General features: G+C 42.3%; 2 protein-coding genes across 5 annotated transcripts in view; one reads left to right on the forward strand and one right to left on the reverse strand.

Annotated features, from left to right (window-relative positions):
- Positions 1-38: 38 nt before the first annotated feature.
- LOC6525251 (nostrin) lies at positions 39-23153 on the reverse strand. 4 transcript variants are annotated; one of them, XM_039377502.2, is made up of 8 exons: positions 22644-23153; positions 14423-14701; positions 3473-5161; positions 3288-3373; positions 2999-3224; positions 2189-2938; positions 2019-2129; positions 39-1957 (listed from the first exon to the last, which is right to left on the reverse strand). In XM_039377502.2, exons 1-8 carry the CDS (start codon positions 22668-22670, stop codon positions 1163-1165), a joined length of 3963 nt encoding a protein of 1320 aa, XP_039233436.1. In that variant the 5' UTR covers positions 22671-23153; the 3' UTR covers positions 39-1162. The 4 variants fall into 4 exon arrangements, with proteins under 4 accessions (XP_039233436.1, XP_015046180.1, XP_015046181.1 ...); XM_015190694.3 differs by lacking the exon at positions 3473-5161 and having other exon boundaries at positions 22644-23142; XM_015190695.3 differs by lacking the exons at positions 14423-14701; positions 22644-23153 and adding an exon at positions 11652-11815.
- LOC6525256 overlaps positions 5507-23472 on the forward strand; it is a 113751-nt gene continuing 95785 nt past the window's right edge. Inside the window, exons 1-2 of the mRNA XM_039377596.1 lie at positions 5507-8203; positions 8462-8552. Coding sequence (XP_039233530.1) covers positions 8110-8203; positions 8462-8552 — 185 coding nt within the window. The 5' untranslated portion in view covers positions 5507-8109. The remainder of the gene's footprint in view (positions 8204-8461; positions 8553-23472) is intronic.

Raw genomic sequence — 23472 nt, forward strand, 5'->3', positions numbered from 1 at the left:
TCGTTCCATTATGCATATGCAATAAAAAATGATAATAATGAAATAACAATAATTTGCTTTATTGATGAGGACCAGCGCTACAACTAATGTGCAGGATCGATAAATGGTAAATGACTCAACTGGAAGCTAAACATAAAGGGTAATTGGTATTTAACATAATAAAAAAAATATAAAATTAATACAATCGTTACTGGTAGATTACATAGTATGCTTAATGCAAAGGCCTGTCCTCGGGATCATCATCTTGTCAAGAGCAGGGTAACTAACTTCGTAACACTAAAGTGGATCGATTTGTTTGATATGAAAACTAAACGAATAAAATAAACCTTTAAAGCAAATCACGGCGTGGTATATGGGCTTTTGTTTGAGTGGCTATCAAATTAAATATGTTTCTATGGCGCAACACATAAAAAGTACTGGGTTATCAGTCAAAAATTAAAAAAACCAAAATAAAATGAAAATTAAAATATCAATATATCCAATATTGTTTCCTCAGTTCTCAATTAAATATTGGTTTGGAAAATGGCTAAAGAAGCTTATAGAATAAGCAAAACGAAATATTTTCATTTTTTACAATAACATGTTTCAACAAAAATGAAGTATTCGTTTTCTCGATTTTGCTCGATTTCAATGAAGTTGAGTGGTTAATTCCAAATGTTTTCTCTTAAAGTGAATAATAGTGGTACAATTAACATTTGATTCTTCAATATGTTCTGAAACCACGAGTTTTTTAATAAAAAACTTAAATTTGTTGTTTCTTCGCATTGTTATAGCATTGCTTACATTTTTCCGCTTATTGGGAAAACAAAAGGAATTACATTTCTTTAAACTTTTCTTGCGAAATTGAAATGTTTTCTTATAAAAATATGTATATGCCTTTAATTAGTCAATTGGAGTTCAATTAGAAGTAAAGTTAAGATGAATGAAATGTAATATTTGCAATTTAGCAATGATTGTTAACAGAAAATATTGGCAGTTTCAAAATGACGCTTGTGTAGTTTCAAAATATCCCTGTATCGCCTTGCGATTACGTTCTCATCAAAGGTTTCATCTCAAACAAATCGCTCCACAGCGCAAACACACACTCTTTTGGCAGTCGTACACACTCATTCGCACTTTTATAGCTATGGAGGGAACCTGGAAGGGCGATCCCCAACTAGATCTAGGCGCACTCCTCCACGTAGGTGGCCGGAAAGATGCCAATGTGGTTGCGCAGGGCGCCCAGCCACCATCCGTCGTCCTGCTTGGCATGCACCTCGATGATGTCGCCGGGACTCAGTTCCAGCTCGTCGTAGAGCTTCGGGGTGTAGCTATATAGTGCCTTGCAGCGACCCAGTATCGGACCGGATCCGTCCTTCTGGCCCTTCTGCAGTTCCTGCGCATTCTGATAGAAATGCTGCGTCTGCACTTGGCCATTGATGGGTGGATTTTGGAGCATCTGTTGCTGTTGCTGCTGCTGCTGCAGCTGCGGCTTCTCCGGCTCCTCGTCCTCGTCCTGCGAGCTGAACTCATCGAAATCAGAGTCCTGCTGATTGGATCCACCATCCGCCTGGCCGCGATCGCTGTGATGATGATGGTGGTGGTTATTGTGATGGCCATCCTGCAGATTGGCTAGAGTTTTTGACTTAACGGACGCGGCCACCGCGGCATTTGTCGTCGAGATTATCTTTGGTTGGCTGGTGAAATTGGTCTCGATATTGCTCTTGCTTCGGTTGAACTGCTTAACCACCGAACTGATGTCTGTGCAGGAGCCGTTGCTATTGTTGTTGCTATTGCTGCTGCTGTGCAGGTGGGAGCAGTTCTCCTCGGGAAGCTCATCCTCGTGATTAGTGGTTATGTCGGTGATATCGTGGGTTAGCATACTGGTCGATTGCTGCGTCTGCGACTTGTCGTTGTTCTTCAGCCAGTTGGGGACCTTCAGGATGCTCTGCTGCAATCCAGTGCGGTCACGGGTGATCTGTGGGTTTTAAAAGACGTTAATACCATTAAAGTCTCTTTAGTTATCATTAAAAACCCACCTGAATGTGCTGGGCCAGTGGGTGAGTGGTCCTGGGTTTGTGGTCCAGCTCCAAGAGGGCAGAGTGCAGCTTGAGGCGGGCGCCCTCCAAATAGGTCAGCATGGAACGGATCTATAATGAACCATATTTAATAAAATCTATTATTGAGTGATATAGAGTGTTAATCATACGTGGTAGAGCTTATCGGTGATGTTCTGGTGCTCCTGGTGGTTAAGGGATTGCGACAGTCCCCTCAATCCGTCGCGGGACCGACGCTCCCGCTCCAGATCCGTCTTGACCAGCTGCAGGAGCTTGATCAGAGCGTGCTTGCGACGCTCCCGATTCATGGCCAGCGTGGTGTGTTCGCAATAAAAGTCCGGAAGAAGTTGCTCACTGGGACCCTCCGAGTTGCGGCGTATGTGGCGAACCACCTGCATGTCCTTAGCCACGTTGCAAGCATCGAGTTGCGGCTGCAAGCGAGTGCTTAGTCCGCCGAGGATCGGATTCATGTCCGAGATGAGGCGTGCATACTGCTGGGCAAAGTTGTGCATATTGCCCAGTCGCTGTTGTTCGCTGCTCTGCAGCTGGGCACTACCCCGGAGCACGGCCATCTCCCAGTCCACGCGAGCTCGCTCCGCCCGGACGCACAGGGTGTAGTATTCCACATCCGCCCGCTTCACCGCCTCCTCGGCCTTCTTGCGCTTGTTGTCCAACTTGACGCAATCCTTCTCCGCCGACTTGAGCTCCTTTTCTGCCGCCTGCTTGTTGGGTCCCTGGTGGAGCAGGGCTATCGATGGTGACTTCTGGATGCGCACGTCCAGCATCGCGTCCTGCAGCTTCTCGTTCTCGCGTGCCGCCGTATGGGAGGCCTTCTTGGCTTTCGCCTCGCTGGCTCGCCATTCGCCCAGGACTCGCGCCGCCTTGTCCACGTTGCTCTCCACCTAAGGATTGGGATTTGCTTAGAGTTACTTATGCCTTACTCCATTTAAAAGTCTACCTACCGCCTTGCGCGCCTTGTGATGCCCTTCGACGACGGTCTTGAGCGGCTTGACCAGCTCATCCGTGAGCGAGGCCGCCAACTGGCGATGGATGTCGCTGCGGCTCTCCATCTCCGTAGCCACTCCACGCCAGGCGTCGGCCACGCTCCCCGGGATTTCCCTGCCGGCTTTGTTCAGCTTGTTGGCCAGCTTCGATAGTGACTTGGAGTAGATCAGCTCCGAATCGGCTCTGAAAAGATTAAAAAACATAATTCGGATCGATTAAACATACTTAACTTGATCTTTGACTCACCTCTCCTGCAGGACAAAGATGAGCTCTTTGCTAAAGTCACCGCCCTGCTTCACATATCGCCGGAGTTCCTCGAAGCCGTTCTGTCCCTGTTTAGAATAGTAATTATGTCGTTAATATAATGTTTAACTCAGTTAACCCATCCCTTGCAGCAACCCCAGACCAACAACAAACAGCTGGACCTGTACCTCATCCTTGAACCGCTTGGCATGCGGCGACAGATCCTCCTCGCTGTTACGGTGTGACATGGACGACTCCATTTCGGTCCGTTCAGTAACATCCTCGCAGCTCTCAGTTACATCGCGACGACTCCGTTCCGGCGACATTGACTGGCGACTGGCATCCGCGGTTGACTGATTAAGATTGCTTCGTGATTGGGCCAGACGTTTAAGGGGCGTCTGCTGACGTACTGCCTCCTTAATCTTGGAGCCCTCCTCGCCCAGCCAGTGCTTCATGCCGTGCCAGCCCTTGCGCAGCTTCTCCTTGTTGTGATTGAAGTTAATCAGCGTTTGGTTCTTGTTTTTAAGCAGGGTGATTCTGCGCTCACTGGGTCTCAACTGATCGCGATGCGTGCAGTACTCCAGATCGATCTCCTTGCCAAAGTCCTCCGTTTCGTTGATCTGCCGCGTTAGCTCCTGCAGTTCGTCAATCGAAACGAACAGATTCTGTGCATTGAGGCTTTGATAGCTCACTGACTTTAGATCAAAGTCGTATTCCCCATTGCTGCTGCTGCAGGCCAAGCTTTGGCGGGAACTCTGGTGAGAGCTCTGATGCGAATGGGAGCGGGAGTTCAGGTGGAACGAGTCTAGGCTCTTGAAGTGGGGCTGCTGAGCCATGAAGCCACCATTTGGTATGGGCGATCGCTCGGCGGATGGCTTCACCGATGGCAGATTTTCCTTATTATCACTGGCCGCCAAACTGAGCACACTGGCCCCATAGAGTTCCGGCAACTCGGGCAGATTCAAGTCCAATCCCAGCTTTGCCGGTGCCGTGACATTCATGTCCAGCGCCATCGAATTGGACTTGTGCAGGTAGACCTTTAGTTCGCTACGATGCAGATTCTGAACGGATTGCGATTGCCTTTGCTGGCGGGCAATACGTGGTCGTCTGATTGGAGGATCTATGGCAGTGGGTATGGGCGTTATGGGACGTTTCGCTTCCTGGGCAGCCAGCAATTTTTCCTCCACCTCATGTTTGGGTGTCTCAAATTGTTCTGGCTCCTCTGGATCGTCCAGATCTTTTTCAATCCTCAACTCCTCTTCCTGATGTGGTTCCTTAGGAACATGAAACTGATGCTCATCCTGATCGTGATCGTGATCGTTGTTCTCTCCCAGACCATCTGTGATTTGCAGATCCTCATCCCGTTCCATTTGCTGCGGACTGCTTCTGGCGTCCACAAACTCCTCCTCATCCGAACTCCTCGGCGTCAGGGTCCTCACAATACTGGAGGTCTGGGCTATGCCGCCGCCAATCTGTTTCAGTCTCGCCTCCGTGACATCGAAGCGATCGGTGTCCAGTGTTGTAGTCGATATCAAAATCGGGGCTCCGATTTCGAGGCGATGATCATCCGAATGACTACCGGTCATATTGTAGCTCCCAGTATGGAGTTTGGTGGGCGAAACGGAATTATCACTGGCATTATTCGACGGATTCAGATTCATACTGCCAAGATGACGACGTCCCAGTTTATTTCCCAGCACCGAGTAGCGCTTGATCCTGCCCAGAAATCCTTTGGCTCCGCCATTCTGATTATTATTGCTTCCGACATTATTGTTATTATTGGTAGCGTTTTCCGATTGGGGCAAATCGGCCATGGCGGCATTATCTTTGCCGCCCAGCTTGAATTTGTGCACCCGCAGGTGGTTCATCGTTGACGGCTGTTCGATTTATGGACACAAAAACATTACAAAAATTCCAATTCCTAAACTTGCACTCTCGTTCGCACGTCTGTGTGCGTGTGTGTGTGTGTGCGTGCGTGAGTGCGTTTTCGTGAGAGTGGGGAAAGAGAAGAAAACAACAACAAATGCAGCATGACGAAAGGAACGGGAAAAAGGGGGAGAGCAAACTGGGCTTCCTCTAGGCAAAAAGAGAGCGCCAAAAGGAGAGCGAGAGTCGACCTGGAAGTGACGCTTGTCAATGGGAAAGCATCCGTTATTTTTGGAAATAAACAGATTGCTTCAACTTCAACATTTCTAATGGTTTTAACACTGTTTGTTAACTTATAGTTACCTTCGATAATATTGTCGGTATGCACATACATTTACAGTAAACACTAGTAACTATTTGCTTTTCTTATTATAGATATGTCGGAACTGTACACTTTCCGTTGCAGAAGAGAGGCGAGCAAATGAGGCACTGCATGAAATGTTAAAGCTATTAACTCCCTAATTTAGTTCACATGAAAACCATGTGCAACCATGGCCTACGGCAATTTAAATTCCACTGGAAGCTCATTCCCTCACAAATGGTTAATCCGAAGTAGCCAACCGTTATACCCGTAATACCCTGTAGCAAGTTACTTAGCAGGCGATGTTTCACCTACATAACAAAGCACACAGATAACATAAACACACCGAACAGAACAGGAAAACAAGGAGGAGCAGAAGGAAAAGGAATGGGTAAGTGACTTAAGAAAGGTGCTAAGAATAGGGAGAAATGGAAGGAAAAGGCCGCTCCCCTCTTCACCTTCTGCCGACACTAACCCTCTCTGCCCTCCTTTTCTTTCGCCTTTCCCCCCTCTGTTACCCTCCAATTCCCTTCCTCTTTGCTCCAGTTTTCGATGCAGGTAGAGATTACAAATCGGTTTTGGACTCAAGGGGGGTTAGAAAGAGGTATGCATGAGGCGCGGGGAGCAGTGGTTGTTTAAAGGGAACAGATAAGGGAAAGAAGAAGCGGACGCACAAATCGCTGCGTTGGCCACTGGAATAAATGGAATAACAAAACCAAACCAGAGACTGCAAAGTCGCCGCCCGTGGCGCCCCCATCGACTGCGACGTCGGCAGCGACGTCTGTCTGTCTCCTTTTCTGTTTTGTGTCTGGCCGATCAAGTGTGGTTCCACAGCTACGATCAAAAAAATAGAACCACCTTTAAAATAATATCTTATATATAAAAATATGTCGATCTACATAACTTTCAAAACAAAAAAAAGCTAAAAAACAGGAAATACCATTACAAAATTTCGTCCTACAGAAGTTAACAATCAAATTTCTGGGGCTCTGACCACTGTTATGGCTCTTCTATGATAACTTCGTTCCGCTGCTGTTCGTCTTCTTTTTCTGCCTCTCCCCAGTCATTCCGTGTTGGTAATTATATAAATCATTTATTTATGAACTATTTACTTTCGAGTTAAGTCAGATAATGGTTATTCTCAACGATTTCTCTCCCTCGCCGCCTCCCATTTCCAATTTCCTTCACTTCGCTTGAATGAAATGCAAATCGTTTTTTCATTTTTCCCTGGGCAGAGTGGATTTTCTAATTACAAATGAGCATATAACGCGGGTAAACTCCGATTTCTGTTGTTGCAATTGCATCCGAAAGTGGAGCAATGGGATGGGGGTAGTACGGAGAAAGAGAAGGAGCATGATGACGAGAGGGGAAGGAAAGAACCGGGGACAAGCGACGATCATTAAGCCTCCAGTTGTTGTTATAACTGTACTGTGATGTAAGGTTCGTGCTAAGTTTCTACTAATGCATATATTCGACAGTGCAGACTCGGAAACGAAACGATAACAAGTATCGATTTACCGTTTCTAACAAAGTTAAATTCAAGTCGCTCAGTAAAATATTATTTACATAAACAGCTTTGGGTAAAAGTTCCCCACTTTGAAGGTAATTGAAGAGAAAGACAGCAAGCTCGTTTACCAAGTGACCACTGTACTCGTTAGTCTGTAGATATCTGGGTTGCCTTTGTTACACTTTTCGCGATTCAAATGGCCGACGTGCGAAACCGTAGTAAGTAAAAACAATTTAATTACATTTTGCACTTGTTTGTTGTTGCGGCTAATAGCATTTGCATCGAGTAAGAAGCAGAGTGGCCAAAGAGGATGCGCAACCAGGGGGTTAACAGGCGGCAGTGGGAGCGAGAGGGGTTAATCGCACCGTCTGCGATATGTCACGTTTCGCGGAGGCAGGTGAGTGCAATAAAGTGGAGTGTGTGACAAGTCAAAAGACAATTCAACTAATGAGCGAGCTTAGCTTAGTTGAAAAGCCGCACAAGCAGTCGCACGGGAGTCGAGGAAGCAGTGCGTAAGCAGTGCCACACTGGGACACAAAATGCAGCTCATATTTTGTTTAAAGAATGATAAATACCTTTTCTTGGTAGGTGCAATCCTGATAAAAAAAAAGTAAACAGCTATTTATAAAGATGAAATCATGTAGTCGGCGATTGCCTTGTCAAGTCCGGAAATGAGAAATAATCTCAAAGGTCTAGTTCAATTCATATTTAACTTAACTGCTTAAAAACGAGAATCTCAGTGGAAGAACATTTTTGGGAAGTGCAAGATGGTGGAGCAACCAAGGAGGTGAGGCAAGCCGTGGGGAACCTGCAATTATGGGAAGCCTTCTGCCGACATTGCGCAGTCCAGGCTTAAAAGTCAAATAACATAAATTATGGCCAAACGGACGGGGACGGAAGATCATATGGGGCCAAGCCCCACGAAGATAAACAGTGGAATAAGTCTGCCCGTGGGCCCTTTGGGCTCTATAAATAGAGTTGCCAACTGCGGCAATTGCAGCCACCGACAATTGCAAGTCCCTTTTGCCTTTTGCTTCTTTTATGGCAATTTATGATTAATAAAAGGAATTAATCGCACACAATGCCAGCGAATGGCCATAATTGGTGGCACCGACTCCTGCAAGGATCCGCGGATCACAGTCAAGGTCATCGCAAGGCCATATAAGGGAGCACCCACCGTCTATAGTAGCTATCTATCCACTGCTACACCATGTTTGGTTTTCCTGATTTTTTAAATAGACTGCCTCGGCTCATTTCTATTTTCTAATTCACTTCCAAGCTGCAATTGCAACAGCAGTCGACTGATTTATAGCTCAGCCCAACTTCAGTTTTTATACCAATTAAAAGTTGGGGCCGCCAGTGCACTGAGAAGAATTTCTATAAAATAGAATGAGCTTTGGTTTCACTCTTATAAATATTTACTTATTACTATTTCCGTTTTAGGAATTCAACTGAATATTGCAACTGTGATCAAAGGCAGCAAATTGCTTCGTTTCGAATGTTTTCTACTATCAAATAAAACCACCAAATGTCGGTAAGTCGTACTTTTGATACCATTTTCTTAGTGCACCCTATATTCTCTCAGTGAGCAATTGGACCCCTTTAAAACCCGATATCCATGCCTCTTAATGCCATTGTATATAGAAATTGATTCCCATAAACAAAAAGTGCGAAAGTCTAGCGAACACCTGAATATAGTAAACCATTCATGGGATGCGTTTTTCCATTAAAGACGGCTATTTTTGCTGTGGTGCAAATACCTTGAATTGAATTGATCCTGCTCTAATTTTATTAATAATACATATGTATGTATGTATATAGTGTGGTTTTGCGATGGGAGAAGATGTTTTGCCTTGTTATGCGACTATTTACTTGGCATTAATCTCATTCCCCTGCTGTATCCAGGCAGTGGTTTATGGGGCGCATTTATCTCATTTAATGTCTAGAACAATAAACAAAACGCTAAACTTGTAGTTGCCAAAAAAACTGCCCTTTACACATGGCTTCGTGTGCGATCGGTTGATCTTTCGATCTCTCTGCGCCAGCCGAAAACGAATATAGAGATGGAAAATGAGGTAGAGCTAAGTCGAAAAAGATACAAAGAGAAAAAAAAAACCCTATAGACAGTGTCTGTATGTCGACGCTTTCTGTTTCACTTACGCAAATATTTTCACAACTTATCGCGGGATGTTGCGCCAAATGCGCAAGGTCTGAGACCCGAATGCAAAAATAATTCTCTTAATGAGGCTATTCAATGGCGAACCACTCTGTTTGCCTTTCCCCGCATTTCTCGAATGCCATTCAAATGGTTGAACCATCTTGTTCACCTGGGTTCGTCTTCCATCTCACTGATATGATCCCAATCCCCAATGTGATCCGATCCCATCCGACCACCTGATTCGCGTAGGTCACGTTCGCTGGGGTGTCAAGATGTTGTGAGATGGGCGGCGATACAGGTGCGGATACTCAGCTAGCTAGATAAAACGGATTAAGGAAGTTGGTGAAAACGCTCTTATCAATGGAATTTCTACGTAAGAAGAAACTGCTAAGTAATCGCCAAATGCGATAAGGTGCTTGTATAAGTGTACCCGCTACTTGCAATTTTTTTTTTCTCGGAAGATATTATGATGTATCTGCAATCTAAGCTTTAAAAGTGAGATAGTTCTGTTCACGTATCTATGAATAAATACAAGTAATTTAGATACATCAAAAACGAGTGAGATAGGAGTTACTTTTCTGTTTTCTTACACTCGAAACTTCTATTCCCATATAATGCTCTTAATGGTAGATATAATTTTACTGATTGTAAAGAGGCTCATCATCATCATAATTGAAAAACCCCATTAAACTACAAGAAGTTCTTCCGCATGTGAGTCTGTTCTTCTTTCTGGTTGCTGCAGTCGGTTCATGTGGGTGTCAGGGGTTAACGCAATTAACCCGTTTCGCGGTGCCGCCTCAATCAATTTTTCTTAAATGTCATTGACATGCCGAGCATGCAACGTGTTGCATCAGGCAGCAAATGACGGGGACGCGATTTGAAGAGCTTTTATTTAGTTTATTGTATTTTATTTGTAGTTTTTTGCCTCAATTCTTCTGCCGATTGCCGTTAGACAGCGACAGCGTGTGCTGGCCATCTCGCTCGCTCATTTGCGTTGAATGCCTGTCAATCTTGTTAGAAATGCGTTTGTTCTTCGAAGACTTTGGGGCGGAGGGGAAGAGGCAGAAGGTAGAAGGGAGATGAGAAGGGCCCCAAAGACAGAAGACTGAGCAGAAGACCCAGAAGAAGAAGAAGAAGAAGCATGAGAAGCGGCTGCATTTATTTTTATTCGACATTCGGTCATTTTGGGCTTATGCTTTGTTTTTCGTCATTGTGCTCGTCTTTGGAATCCGTTGAATATGGTGCCAGTGCCTAATTAACTATCGAATTACAGTCATGCCTCGCTAGCTGGAACTTAACTCATAAGGTAAATTCCAAGTCCAACAAATTCCAGTTGTCAAAAAAGTTTCGAATCGTAAAGAAGAGTACATATGAAAGACTCTTCAACAGGTGCCAGTTCAGGCTAGCGAGGTTCATCTGTGGATCTTACGATCAGCAGCTAACGGTTAATCGTTATTCAAAAAATAAAGTTCCATCAAAAGGCCCCCAACAATTGCTGGGCCATAAATAATTATGCTAATCGCTATCTAAATAAAAGAACCGGCCATCAAAAGAGAACATTCATGTAAAGATCACATAATATCTATAAATACGTACATATACACCGCAGATATTGGACAGATATATGTATGTGTATGAACGGATGCGTAGACATGGTCTATGGTCTATGGTCTATGGTCTATGGCTTTTATTGTATTCTATTTGGGAATTGTACAAAAATAATTGGCACATTTTCAAGATGTTTAGACTTTGGTTTTTCGGCCATTCGGGCTAAGTTTGTATGTATGTACATATGTATGTATGGAAAATGTACGCTGGATGCGATTTAGCCAAGGCAATTTCGCAAATCTTTTGCAACCGAGGATATTATTTTTGGGTGCATCTGACAGATGCATTTGTCACTTGTCATGCCGCAAACTTGAGCTCATTTTGGAATCGGCAACAAGGTCGGCAGATAGCGAAAATTAAAAGAACCCATGTCGACACTATTCGATTTGTTACAAAGTGTAGAAGATACACGATGAATTTGTATCTGTTGCACTAGAAAAAAATTCTTTTTGTATACAGATATATTTTTAAGACAAAGTTCCAATAAATCAATACATATTTCCAACTAGCTATGTATAACTATTAGTGATTCCTTTTTTTCTGTGGGTATGCAGAAATTCATTGCAGGGGGCATTCACTGTAGCGGTCTCTTAAAAAGATTACTACTGTCTAATCTAAAGTTCCTCAGGTTCTGGGGGATTTGAGAAGTCACACGAAAACAATTCTCATTCGATTCCAAATGAAATCAATCAAAACACAAAAACCCTAATTCACTGCATTATGGCATTGTTGTTGTTTCTTCGCACGTTTGGCACTCACACACAAACACACTAGCGCACTGAAAAAAACAATTAGCTTATTTGTGCTGCGGTTATGCAAACAACAATATATGTACACAAAAGGTATACGAACTGCTGCAAAATTTACCGAAAATAAATAAAACTGTAATTATTGTTGCTGATATTATTGTTATTTGTCGACGATGGCAGCGGCGACATTTACAGAAACTCGCGACGTCGGCGTCGGCGACTAAATTTAGAACTGCGACGAATGAACAGCGTCGTCGACGAAGCGACGTCAACAACGCGCGGCAACAGACTGAGCGCTGCTCTGCCCGTGCAGCTCTGCCAGAATGCTGCGCCGGTTCGGGAACGTGAAGGTGTCGTGGAAAAGAAGCATTACAGAGTGCTTCTTTTTCCACAGAGCAATAGAAGCTAGCTAAAAGCATTGAATAGGTGTATTACTCTACTATAATTTTAAAGTTACGGAAAATATCCTCTACCAGGATAAATCAACAAAATTTATAGACTTATTTTAAATACAATAAAATAAATAATAATAATAATATGTTCGTTGGGAACACTTCCTCTACTTTAGTTGGAATACACTCAATGGAATACTTCTACTCGTGGAACGATTTCCACTCGAAACAGAAGTATGACGGAACGTGTTCGGGAATAACTCCACTTCCCATTGGGGAGGCCTGCTGTGCAGTCGCTGCGCAGTTGCTGCCTGGATGCTGCACCTGTTCTCACTCGTCCCCTCTCGCTCGCACCCGTTAGCCGGCGCTCCTGCTGCGCTGTTATTGTTTTTGTTAGTGTTATAGTCGTTGACAACGCGTAGGCCAAATATTCAAATGGAAGAAGAAGATGCTGATCCGCCGACTTACGGTACACCGTAAGCCAGCGCTGCGCAGACGCAGCCGCAGCCGCCGCCGCAGCGTCGTCATCTGCGCAGCATGCAAATTGGCCCGCCAATGTACCGTTGCACAGTGGGCCTCGATTGACGCGTAGCTTGATTAATTAAGTGTGCAGTTAATTGCTAAGTGGCAAAAATTAGTGGAACATGCTGTTAAGGCCTGTCTGCGTTGTAAACATTTGAAAGTCTTGCATAAATTACATGTGTTATTGATCGGCAGAAGGTATTTATCATATATTTGGGTTCCTTAGATGCAGAAATTTCCCTTTTGGAATATTTAAAACATTTAATTTGGGATGTAAACTTGTATTTAATTGATAAATTACTTGTTTCTGTGCTGAACATTTTTATTTATGTTCATTTTATCCAAATCCAATTGTGATCTCCATTATATGTGGATAATTTGCCTAATAGCGGTTGTGTTTCGTTTCAAGTTTCCTTCTCTGCTCTCTTAATATTCTTCTTTTCTACATCGCTTTACATTTCGAGTATCCCGATCCCACTGTGCACCATAGGCGACGTCTGCGGAGTGATACAATAAATTTAAGCAGCTAAATGCACGTGCTGAGTGAGGCGACGCCGTTGACAAGTACCGGTATTATGGATCTTCGGATCGTCGGGTTCCGTTCCCGGTTGCATAACCATAACGATAGGCATGCGCTTCAGATGTATGCAGCTTCGGCTTGTCGAAAGGGGGGCGGTGGTGGGGGGTCGATTATAATCGGAATCGGAATCGGTGGAAACCGCTCACATGTGCACTTGTTGCACTTGCCGCTTGACCGACATTCGAGTACGAAAGAAACCCGAACTTCGGGTTTCTTCTCTATTTGCGAACATTTTTTGTTTCCTTCTTTTTGGTGTCTGAAAATTTTAATTAACCCGAGTTGTGACATTTATCAAACTTACTTGTCATTGTTGTTGGTCTGGGAATTTGCGAGTTGCGGCGAAAAAAAATACTTTAGACGGATTAACCGTTGCAGCGGTGCTTACCTGCAGGTGAGAAAAATATAGAACATAGTTTGTACATAAATTAGTCGGAGGTTAAGTTGGGCTGCGGTTAATGAGCGACTGAAGTTTAATGGAGCAACACCAACACCGATTCATAATTTATTAATTTCTAGCATTTAATTCAAACTAACACCACGAAAGCGGAAGATGGCAGTTTTGCAAGTTTTGTTTGAAAAATATTTGTAGCTTTTCCAGTCGCTTAGCCAGTTCCAGCACCACAAGTTAGCTTAGTTGCAAACCTCAGTCAGGTTTCACACCTTAACATTAAAACCTTGTTTATCTGCTGTTCTTAAAAGATTTGTGTTTAATTCAACTTACTAATTAGTTTTTTACTCGGCAAAGTAATTTAAAAGTTAAGTTTGAAGATAGAGACAAGTTGGGCGATTGAAAATAGTTTTGAGTTGCCTAAAAGTATGCAATACTAAGATAATATATCTCAAGTCTGTAAAGATTTATGTATGTTATAATAAAATTGTTAAGGTTAAATTAACTCTATTTTTAGGGGCTTACATTTTATTTGTGCCTTGGGAACTTAGTTTTATTATTATTTGTCAGTAGTAGAATCAATCATATCTGAAGAGCACACTCAAGTTTATGTTCTATATTCGGTTCAGAGGTTTTATTTGCCTGGTACTCGTTAACTGCTCGCCTATATGATTTGTATTACTGAACAACTTGCACTTGGCTGCTAAATGCCATTGGACAAACGGGTTTAACAATCGCAACCAATTCACACCGAAAAGTGGGGTTTTTTATGGGGGTGGTATAGTGAAGGGCGGGCACGTAATAAATTTAATTTCAGCTCTCGATTGTCTTGCTAAACAAATGAGAGGATAAACGCTCGAATGTGTTGATGTCAGCGATTTGGAGATCTGATATCTGGAATCTGTTTAGTTTGGTATTTTGTTGGATTGGGATGCAATGGAGCCGGATGCAGATGGAACTGGTGGTCTGGAGCTGAGTTTTGAGTTCTGGGTTCTGGGTCCGCTTACCTGTGCATTACCCATTAGAGCATCGACTTCCGATCCGGTTTCCGGTTCTAAATGGATCGGTATAACCTCATCCACGTTCGCATAGATCGGCTGATCCTCACTGACACTCTGTCTGAGTATTTTCTTATCCTGCCTCTTCTTCTCCGGTTGTCCTTCCTCAAGCTTCTGCTGTTTCTTCAGATGGGCATTGAGATTAATGGCCGACTTGGATTTGGCCTTGGCATAACGTGCCGAGCTCCTCAAACTCTTCAAAACGCCATACGATCGCGCATTGGCGAGCTTTTCTCCAGAGCGAGAGACAGAGATTTGGAGATATAGAGAAACAGAGAAAGAGAGAGAGAGAGAGAGAGAGAGGGAGAAAGGTGGGGAAAGCGTGGTCCGTTGAGGGGCAGGGATTTTGCAGAGCGGAAAATAGTATTGTTAGGTTTACTCGCTAAATAATCGCTTAAATAACAATGAATAATTACAATGGGGGACAGCAGTCTACACTCAGATGTTGGTCAAAATTATTGGCACTACAAAAAGTTAGCTGAAACATTCTAAAATCGTTTTGCAGAATGGGCAACAACGGAAAGCAATGTTTCGTACTTGTGAAGTTTAACAATAAAGTTTATTGTTTTGATGATGTTTTCTTCAAGTTTGCATTCCTAATCGTTTTCTCTATGCAACAGTATTCACGTTTGTTATGTACTTATTTATGACCATAAAAATACCTTCACATGACTACTTATTTACCAAAAACAATTAGAAACTGAACTAGCTATAAATTAATGACTAAGTATGAAAAGCTTTCAACAACGAATGCTATTTGCACTTTGCATATCAATTACTGCTCATCAGAGAGCTTTCTGCTGCGATTTCTAGTGCCATTAATTTGACCGCAACTGTAAGCCGCAATTACAAATACATATACATATACATTTAGATGGCCCAAGTACCAGGTGTAATAGTGCGAGGGGGGAGGGGCTTTTGGGGAGCGGGATAGGTTTGCTTTTGGGCCTGTCCACTTTCTATTAACTACGTGATGGTATGCCCATATACGATCACGAATTGGTCAGGTCCAAAAAGACTATGGCTTGGCCAACTTCCGGCAAAAAAAAAAAGAAAAAAGCTTGGAAAAACGTCGGGCGTTTTGGCCAAGACTGAAAAACAAGTGCCAACTTGAGGATGATTCAAGGCGTGTTAATGCATCAGCCAGCAGGGTCTATATATAGCCATACACTCATGACCGAAGTCAATGTCTGTAGATAAAACCATTGAACTAAGTAGCCGTTAATGACAGTAAATAAATGTTGCACTGCGGAAAAAGCGTAGTTACCGCTTATTGATAAGATATACTTTCATAAACACGGCCATACTAACTAATATGGTTAATAAATGCTTAAAAGAAAATGCTGTTCTTTGCTAGAATAAGGAATAAAGAGTAATATTGGAATGGGATTACCATATAGGGTAAAGATCTCTAAAATATAGTTTTCCCAGCTGCATAATAGATTCTTATTTCTGAGAAACTGCTGCGCAGTTGCGGCTGGCATTGCGTTGCAAGTGTTCAATCTCACAAACAAATCACCGACAATTGCTACACCAGCATTGCGCATACGCCCCGTGGCCGCTCACATAGATGAGTGCTTGAGCACGAAGTGGGCCACACGCTGGTTGAAAAACTGATAAACTGAAAAGCAGAATAAAGCAAATCAAAAAAAAAAACCCGCTTCTCGACAATTGCCGAAAGAAAGTTGACATGTTCGCGTAGAACAAGACTAACCAGTCAAGAGCAACTGAGCTATAGCAAAACAATTGGCAGTTGGCAATTAAATGCAGGGAACACCCCCTGACAACACTAAGCTGCAAATCGGCTAAAACCTTAAACAAAAGGCCCAAACAAAAACTGGCCCAATGCGGAACCAAGTTCGCCGAATTTCCATCGACGGTTGCTACACAAGTTCCGCAGCCAACAAGTTGGATGAGTCTTGCCCAAGCGGTCTTAAATAAAGAACTGGAATCGAGAACTGGCCAAGGTCTTGTGTTGCGAAAAATGAAGGCTCTAAAAGCGAAGGAAAGTTCTACATTATAGCCAGCCAGCTATATGGCTCTTTAAACTGGTATACAATCGCGAGCTATTAATAAGTAAGTGACGTTTTCTCGTTTTTGGGTGGGTTGAACTTGAACTGGGTTGGGTTTAATGACTGGGTAAATACAATTACCATAAAAGCAGGAATGCGATTGCTAGTGGTACACAATTTGCTAACTGAGATTTATGCACAGAACGAATTTCATTCACATTTTACCAAATTTTCTTGTAAGTTATTATTTCACTTAACTCAACAAGCCGCCCTCACTGCGATGCCTTCGTAATTAGCTGAATTCGCATTTAGCTACACGCTTCGCAGCCCATTCACAATGCACATCAATGAAATGCATCAGGAAGTGTCCGAGCTGAATGCGTTTGGACCACCCAATCCCAATCCCAATCCCAATTCCACACGTCCAACTGCCAATTGAGCCACCCGGCCAATGAAAGTCTAGCTATTTGGGCCGACAATCGATGGCATTATCATTATCGCAATCCAGCGATTCCGTCTCAAGTTCATCGAACTGTCGCCGAACCATTGAGTGGCACAAGGAGAGCGACCAGTGGCCAATTAAATCGATCAAATCGATCGTATAATTTGTAATAATTATTTTCAAAACACACACGGACTCAATTTGACAATGCGAATTAAGCGGGCCAAACTTATCTTGCTGGGTTTTCTTAGGAAGTGGCTTATCAGAGATATTCATTCATTTCACTTTATTTTTATAAAATGTTTTGAACCAAAAATAGTCATATAGTTTATGGAAGAAAGGCATACCCTTTAATCGCTTTAGTTCATGCTCTTTTCAAGATCCAAATAATACAATTGAAGGTAATTGCTATTGTTATAACATAGCCTCGTTGCAGAATAACAATTATCTAGCCATTGTTGCAAAATTTCATTCAATGCTGTAAATTAATGATTCCATATATTGACCGACTTAATGGGCTTACTGCCTCGCATCAAAACAATATATAATATAAGTTAATTGGTCTTATTTCTGTGTGAAATATTCTTGAAATTTCGTCAGGAGATGGCCCATACATTTTTGAGTCATTCCAATATTTGTTGATAATCAATTTTACAATCTTTTGTTTTGGCGACTGACTAATTGGAGTTTTTATCGCTTATCAGTGAACTCGTCGAACCTTTGTGAAATTCTCAGTCTTATCGAAATGCAATTCGCCACCTTCGTGATCGAGAATTATTCATTACTTTTCTGTGCCTTTTCGCAATCATGTAGGTCAGTGTTTCAGTGACTAAAGTTCGACAACGCCCCTTTTGTGTTTCATTTGCCCAGTGACAAATGTTTATCGCTAATTTTTGTTTTGCATTCTCTAACGCATTTCCATTCAGGTAAATTGTTTATCTATCGCCGTTCGCCGCCGACAACAATTAGTGGCATTCAACAAAATGAAGCTCTGAATGCGGATGAGTCTGTGAATGGTAATGAGTGAGTCGGGTTTGAATGCGAATATCCGGTGAATTTGTGTGGGTGCTGACTCCCACAGAACTGAAGCGAAAGGTCTCTAGTAAAAACTGGTGAATAAGGCGATGAAAGCTGGTCTAGATTCAGCAATGCCCAGCTCTTTGCACTCTATGTGAGAATATACAATAAATATCAAGAATAAGTGAGAAGTTTGCAATCAGCAACTATTCATCACACTTTGTGACGCACATTATTCCAATAACTAGTTTTACAAGCGTTTGACAGATACAAGATATATTGCACAGCTTGCAGCAAATAATTATGATCTATGATCAGTTTGTATCCAATAAATATAAAATGCTTAAAGCTATAGGGTAGCAACTATAGTTTACACATCGAGGATATGACGAAAGTCGATTCATTTCGAACTCGAGATGACGGAGAAAGGGAATGTCTCCATTGAGGCATTTGAATACTTTCCAACCGTCGAGAAATGAGAAATGAGAAATGAGAACAGTTCTCCGCGCGTTCCCCTTTGTTTGGCGTATCTGAAAGATACAGATACACTTGTCGCTGTCTTGTAGATACGCTTGGTGCTCTTAACGAGGCCAGATCCCCTAGGCCGAAGCCAAAGTCTGAGCACGTTTTTGTTACCAATTTCGATGTGTGTTTCTTTTTCTGTTTTGCTGCGTTTTTTCTACATTTTTGTATTTCGTATTTTGCGTTTTGTGTTTTTCGTCGGTGAGTTTTCTTTGGCTTCTCGAATCGGTCACAGTCTGAGTTGAAAATCAATTACCGTTAATGCTGGCCCACATATGTATGTGCATTTGTACAATTTTTACAATGTGGGTTAGCATTGAACGTGACTTGGCTGGAAGCAAATATACTCGTAGACTTTTGGGCCCGATCTTCAAACCAACAACAAAATAAAGCAACCAAAATCCACTTTATTCAAGGTCAGCGCCCAACCTTTGGAGAGGCTTTAGTTTTAAGTTTTTAGCCTAAGTTTTCTGGACTTTGTGTGCACTACAACGCGTTCAGTGTGGAAAAAGCAGCAGTAAAATCTGTACAAATATAATTAAAAATGCAGAGTGGCAAACAAAGGCGAATGGAGAGCGAAAAATGGTGATTATTATTTTTAACACAGTTTGCGCGGCCGAGTTTATCATCATCACTGCCATCCCATCCATCTTTCTGGCCATATTTCTCAAGTTTTTTTTTTCTATTAAATCTGTCATATCACCAACTAGCAGCGCAAACAAAAACAAATAAACTACAAAAAAAAAGCAGCAAAAATATGGTAGCAATAATAACAAGTCGGGGTAATAACTAATGCCACAACGATCCATTTTAGCGACTTTCACTGTTTAATTGTCGCAAAATTTCCTTTTTTTCGCCGGCAATTTCTGTGTTTGGTCAGCAGTAACAATCAAAATATATATCTTCGTATCTTTTTATGTGCAAGGTACTTGGAAATTTGTTTAACTCTCTTCAACTAAATCTCACTTACATAAGCCTCCAAAAGCTTATTTTTTTTCAGTTTTTATGGCTGCCGAATAAACATTAACATGCAGCGCACTTTAAACTTTCTTTCGTTTAATTCTAGCTAATTATACTTCACAGCTAGTTGGTAATTTTATATTGCTTCATTAAAGATCTTCGTGTGATTGAATAACCGTTCAAGCGATAATTTCAGGTAGTTTCTTTGTTTTCGGTTAGAAAATCTTCAGTACTTTGGCGAATATAAAATAATAATAAATAATGGGATCGTTAGCACTCGTAATTAGCTGCTTAAAAGAGTTATCTCTTTTTCTATATTTGGCGAATTTATGTTAATAATTCCCTTCTTAATTTAAAATTTCAAGATAAGCTGAATTTTTTTACTTAGCTTAGCTTACTTTCCGTTACCGTTCTTTTTTGTGGCTTAACCATTTTCCAGCTAATACAGACATATATGAAATGTTGGCGGAAAAATGGGCTTTAAGGCACAAGGCGCAGAAAGTTCAGCAATTTTGCAACTGCCGGCTCAAATCTAATCATTGCACTGCAATCCGCTAGGTATTAGCCAGAAATCGTATTTACAGCACACTTATTCATAATTTGGCAACCAGTTTTCGGCTCGCAATCCCACGAAAATCAACGAGGGAAGCCAATCTGCAAATCTTCAATTGAAATCTAATCGGCTGCTGTGGAAATATGGAGGGTTTTGTTCATAAAAAAAATAAAAAAACAAAGATCCGATTGTTCCGCAGCAAATTGGGCAGGCATTAAATTGCATATGATCACGGAGAGCTAAGAAACTTTTCCTCCTTTGAAAATATCGTTTCTTTTCCTTCCGCGAACCTCATTTGAATGAGGTTTGCAGCCCCCTTTTCTTTTCTTTTCTTTTCCATCTCATTTTTGTTTTGTGCTCCATGTGTTTTTTTTTTTTTGCGAAACGAGTCTTTGGGGTAATTAAAAGTTCATTGTCGTCGACGGCCTTCCAACTTGTTGTGGAAATTATTTTGCAATGTCTGCCCAAAAACGCAGCTTCCATAAAACAGAAAAAACAAAAACAAAAAAAAAAATGGAAAATAAAAGCGAACCTCCACACGACTTCCCCATCGTTTAGGTCTTTTTTTTGGATCTTTTGCAGAGGCGAGAGATTTTCCCACATGAAAAACGATGACAAAATGTGCAGGAGGCACATCGTCATCGTCATTTTGCCGGTGAGTGAAAGTTGCTGATGACCAACATGGTCTTGGATGTGGCCATTTGGTTGTGGTTGTGGATGTGGACGTGGAGATCCATGGCCAATGCCTTCACGACAATCTGGCGTAATTGAACTTGAAGCTGCCACCAGGAAGCAGTTGCCAGTTCCCAGCTCCCAGCTCCCATCGCCCATCTCCCAGACATCAGCCTCCAGACTTTGGATGCGCAGGTGCAGCATCCCAATCCCCGGGCGAATCTCAATCTTAGCCAGAAGAAGATGATAATCGATGGAGCGACGTCAGTCACGACATTTGCGCAATCGTCTTGGGCCAGGCCAACTGGTTTTCTGGTTTTCCTCTTATTTTACTTGATTTTGATCGGTTTTACGATATACAAATTACGATTTTTGGCTGCCAGACGAGGGAGCGGCTTGGGTGTGGGTGGCGCAGACCTTATCACTTAACATGCCAAAAAACTGGCGCATTTTAATGGATCATAATGCGATTACAGATACGCAGATACGCCGATACGTCGATAACGCATCCACACTTGCACACCACAAAAATACAGCAAAATGAAACAAAGCAAAAGTTATTCTAGTGGGCAATTCTGTGTGGTACAAAGGTTTACCAAGCGAAAATATACCAGAAATTAGATAACTCTTTTCGCTCAGTGCAAGCATATATGTATGTTTGTTTCAACAGTTTTTTGTGAACTCTGAAAGAAAGAAAAGAAAGCTCTGTCGACCTTCAAATGCAATTGCTGTAGAAAAAAAGGCGCTCGAGGTGTAGAAATAATGTTTGATCTAGATTGCATGTAGAAATTGAGTTGGGAAATTTCTTGGAAAATGTAGGTGTGTGTTTTTGTCTTTGACACAACTTGAGATAAAAAGCCAGAGGCTAAAGCAATTGTGGGTTAATCCGAAAGTCAGAAAACATATAGAGAAACTAAATCGATACTAACTTAATACAAAGTGCTGATAATTTGCTACTGTACTTAACCCCAATTTGAAATACCTTGCAGTACCACATATAGCTGGTATATACAGCTGTATTTTTAACCATCTTGGCCAGATAAATGGCAGATAAATCGTTCGAGATAAACGGGTTGCACAGCACTTCCAATCAGTCTATCTATAAATTTCACCCCATGTTGTCAACGTTGCCGATTGACCCGCTTAACCTGCGTGTTTTGCATCGCACTAATTTATTCAAAAACTGTTCGACTTTCGTTCGCCAAAGCGCGACGCACTGCCATTAAGAAATTAAAATTAAAAAACAACAAATTTGATTAGGTTATTTCGAGTGACCTCGACACCGTTATTGCGCTGATAAAGCCAAGCCAACTCGCTGCATGTGAAGCTTCGGAAGCTGTCAAAATTCTCAGTCCTAAGTCAAGTGCCAGTCGACACAAATGCAAATGCACTCGGCAAAAAACTGGCAACTTAAGCCAAGTTTATGATCCATAATAAAATTTTTTTTTAATCGAAAGTTGCATTATTAATGCTTGACATAAATGTGGCAAAATCGGAATTTTCCGCTAACGACTATAAAAATCGAAGATATAATATGAAATGTTTTAGAATTGAGACCATTTGGTATATGCATAACTTTCTTAAAGTTAAGAAACCTATAAATAAATAAGCAAATTGTAAATAAAAAGTAGTGTAAGAAATCGCAGCAATTCCCCTAATTACCACCTCTGATTGACAGTGCATCCCCAATCGATGGGATCGCACTTGGCGAGCTGCGAAATTTGAAAAATCGGGTCAGGCCGAGAGATGCATGGGGCCAATTGGCCAATCGGTTTACAGATGGCCACACAGGTTAATTAACGATTTGGACCAATTAAGAAGATGTCGAAGGGGGGGTTTTGGCGGGGGGGGGCTGAGAGTGGGATAATTGTGCAATTCTGGTTAGTTTTGAGTGCAGGATAGAGTGCGAGTATCTCGTGGATACGTGCAGTAGTTAGTCGGTAATTAGTGCCAATCTCAAGCCGAACCGAACTGAACTCGATCGCAACTCACCCATGAATTATCGCGGAATTGTGACATATTTCGGCCAACCGCGGGGGGGAATATGCTGATGCGGGGGGGATATTATGATGCGGTATTGTGATCTATATGTTTTTTCTATATCGAAATTGTATAGTTGAAGTTTAAAGCATTTACTGGTCAGCCCGGCACTGTTTACTTTCAGTTTCAGCTCGCTTTTCCTTCGTGGTTTTCGTTTGTGTAACTTTTTTTTATTCGCGAATTTCACAGTTTTTTTTTTGCTTAATTTATCTAACCAATTTGTTAGCTAAGCTAAGCACACACACACACAGAGACACCGACACAACGATACACTCACACACACGGCGAGTCAGCTGAGCGTAACGCATGTGTTTGAGATACTTTTGTGTCTTGTATCTGTATCTACGTTTTTCGGCTGCTTTCTGAGGCGTAACTGCCAGCACGATTACGTGCGACAATTGTAGCACTCGCCAGCAAAAGGCAGATGCACTACTTCAAAACGCACGAGCCTTTAAGCCAACTCATCGGGCACCGCAGCACTCGGTTCAGGCCCAGCAAAACGTTTGCAGGTAGACAAAAAAAAAAAATAATAAAACAATAAAAAAAATGTTATAATAATAATAATAATAATACACAGGTCGCAAGAGGTGTGTGTGGTTGGAAAAACCGCGCTGGAAAAGCCGCACACGCGCGCACGTCGCTCTTCTACGAAACGCCGAACTAAACGAGTCGAGTCTGCGCCGCCAACTGAATCTGGCTTTCAGCTTTTGACTCCGACTCCGCGATCCACGCTCTCCAATCCCCAAACCCCAATCCCCAATCGCTCACGGAGAGCGGCAAG

This window comes from Drosophila yakuba, chromosome X (assembly GCF_016746365.2).
Source record: "Drosophila yakuba strain Tai18E2 chromosome X, Prin_Dyak_Tai18E2_2.1, whole genome shotgun sequence".
Classification (NCBI taxonomy): domain Eukaryota; kingdom Metazoa; phylum Arthropoda; class Insecta; order Diptera; family Drosophilidae; genus Drosophila; species Drosophila yakuba.

What these genes read in the sequence shown, in the direction of transcription:
- LOC6525251 (XM_039377502.2), bottom strand. Translation starts at nt 22,670, where the DNA reads ATGTCACAATTCCGCGATAATTCATGG. An exon ending in CCAAGCGGTTCAAGGATGAG is followed by an intron (nt 3,374 to 3,472) that starts GTACAGGTCCAG and finishes TATTCTAAACAG; the next exon opens with GGACAGAACGGCTTCGAGGA. An exon ending in ATCTTTGTCCTGCAGGAGAG is followed by an intron (nt 3,225 to 3,287) that starts GTGAGTCAAAGA and finishes TAATCTTTTCAG; the next exon opens with AGCCGATTCGGAGCTGATCT.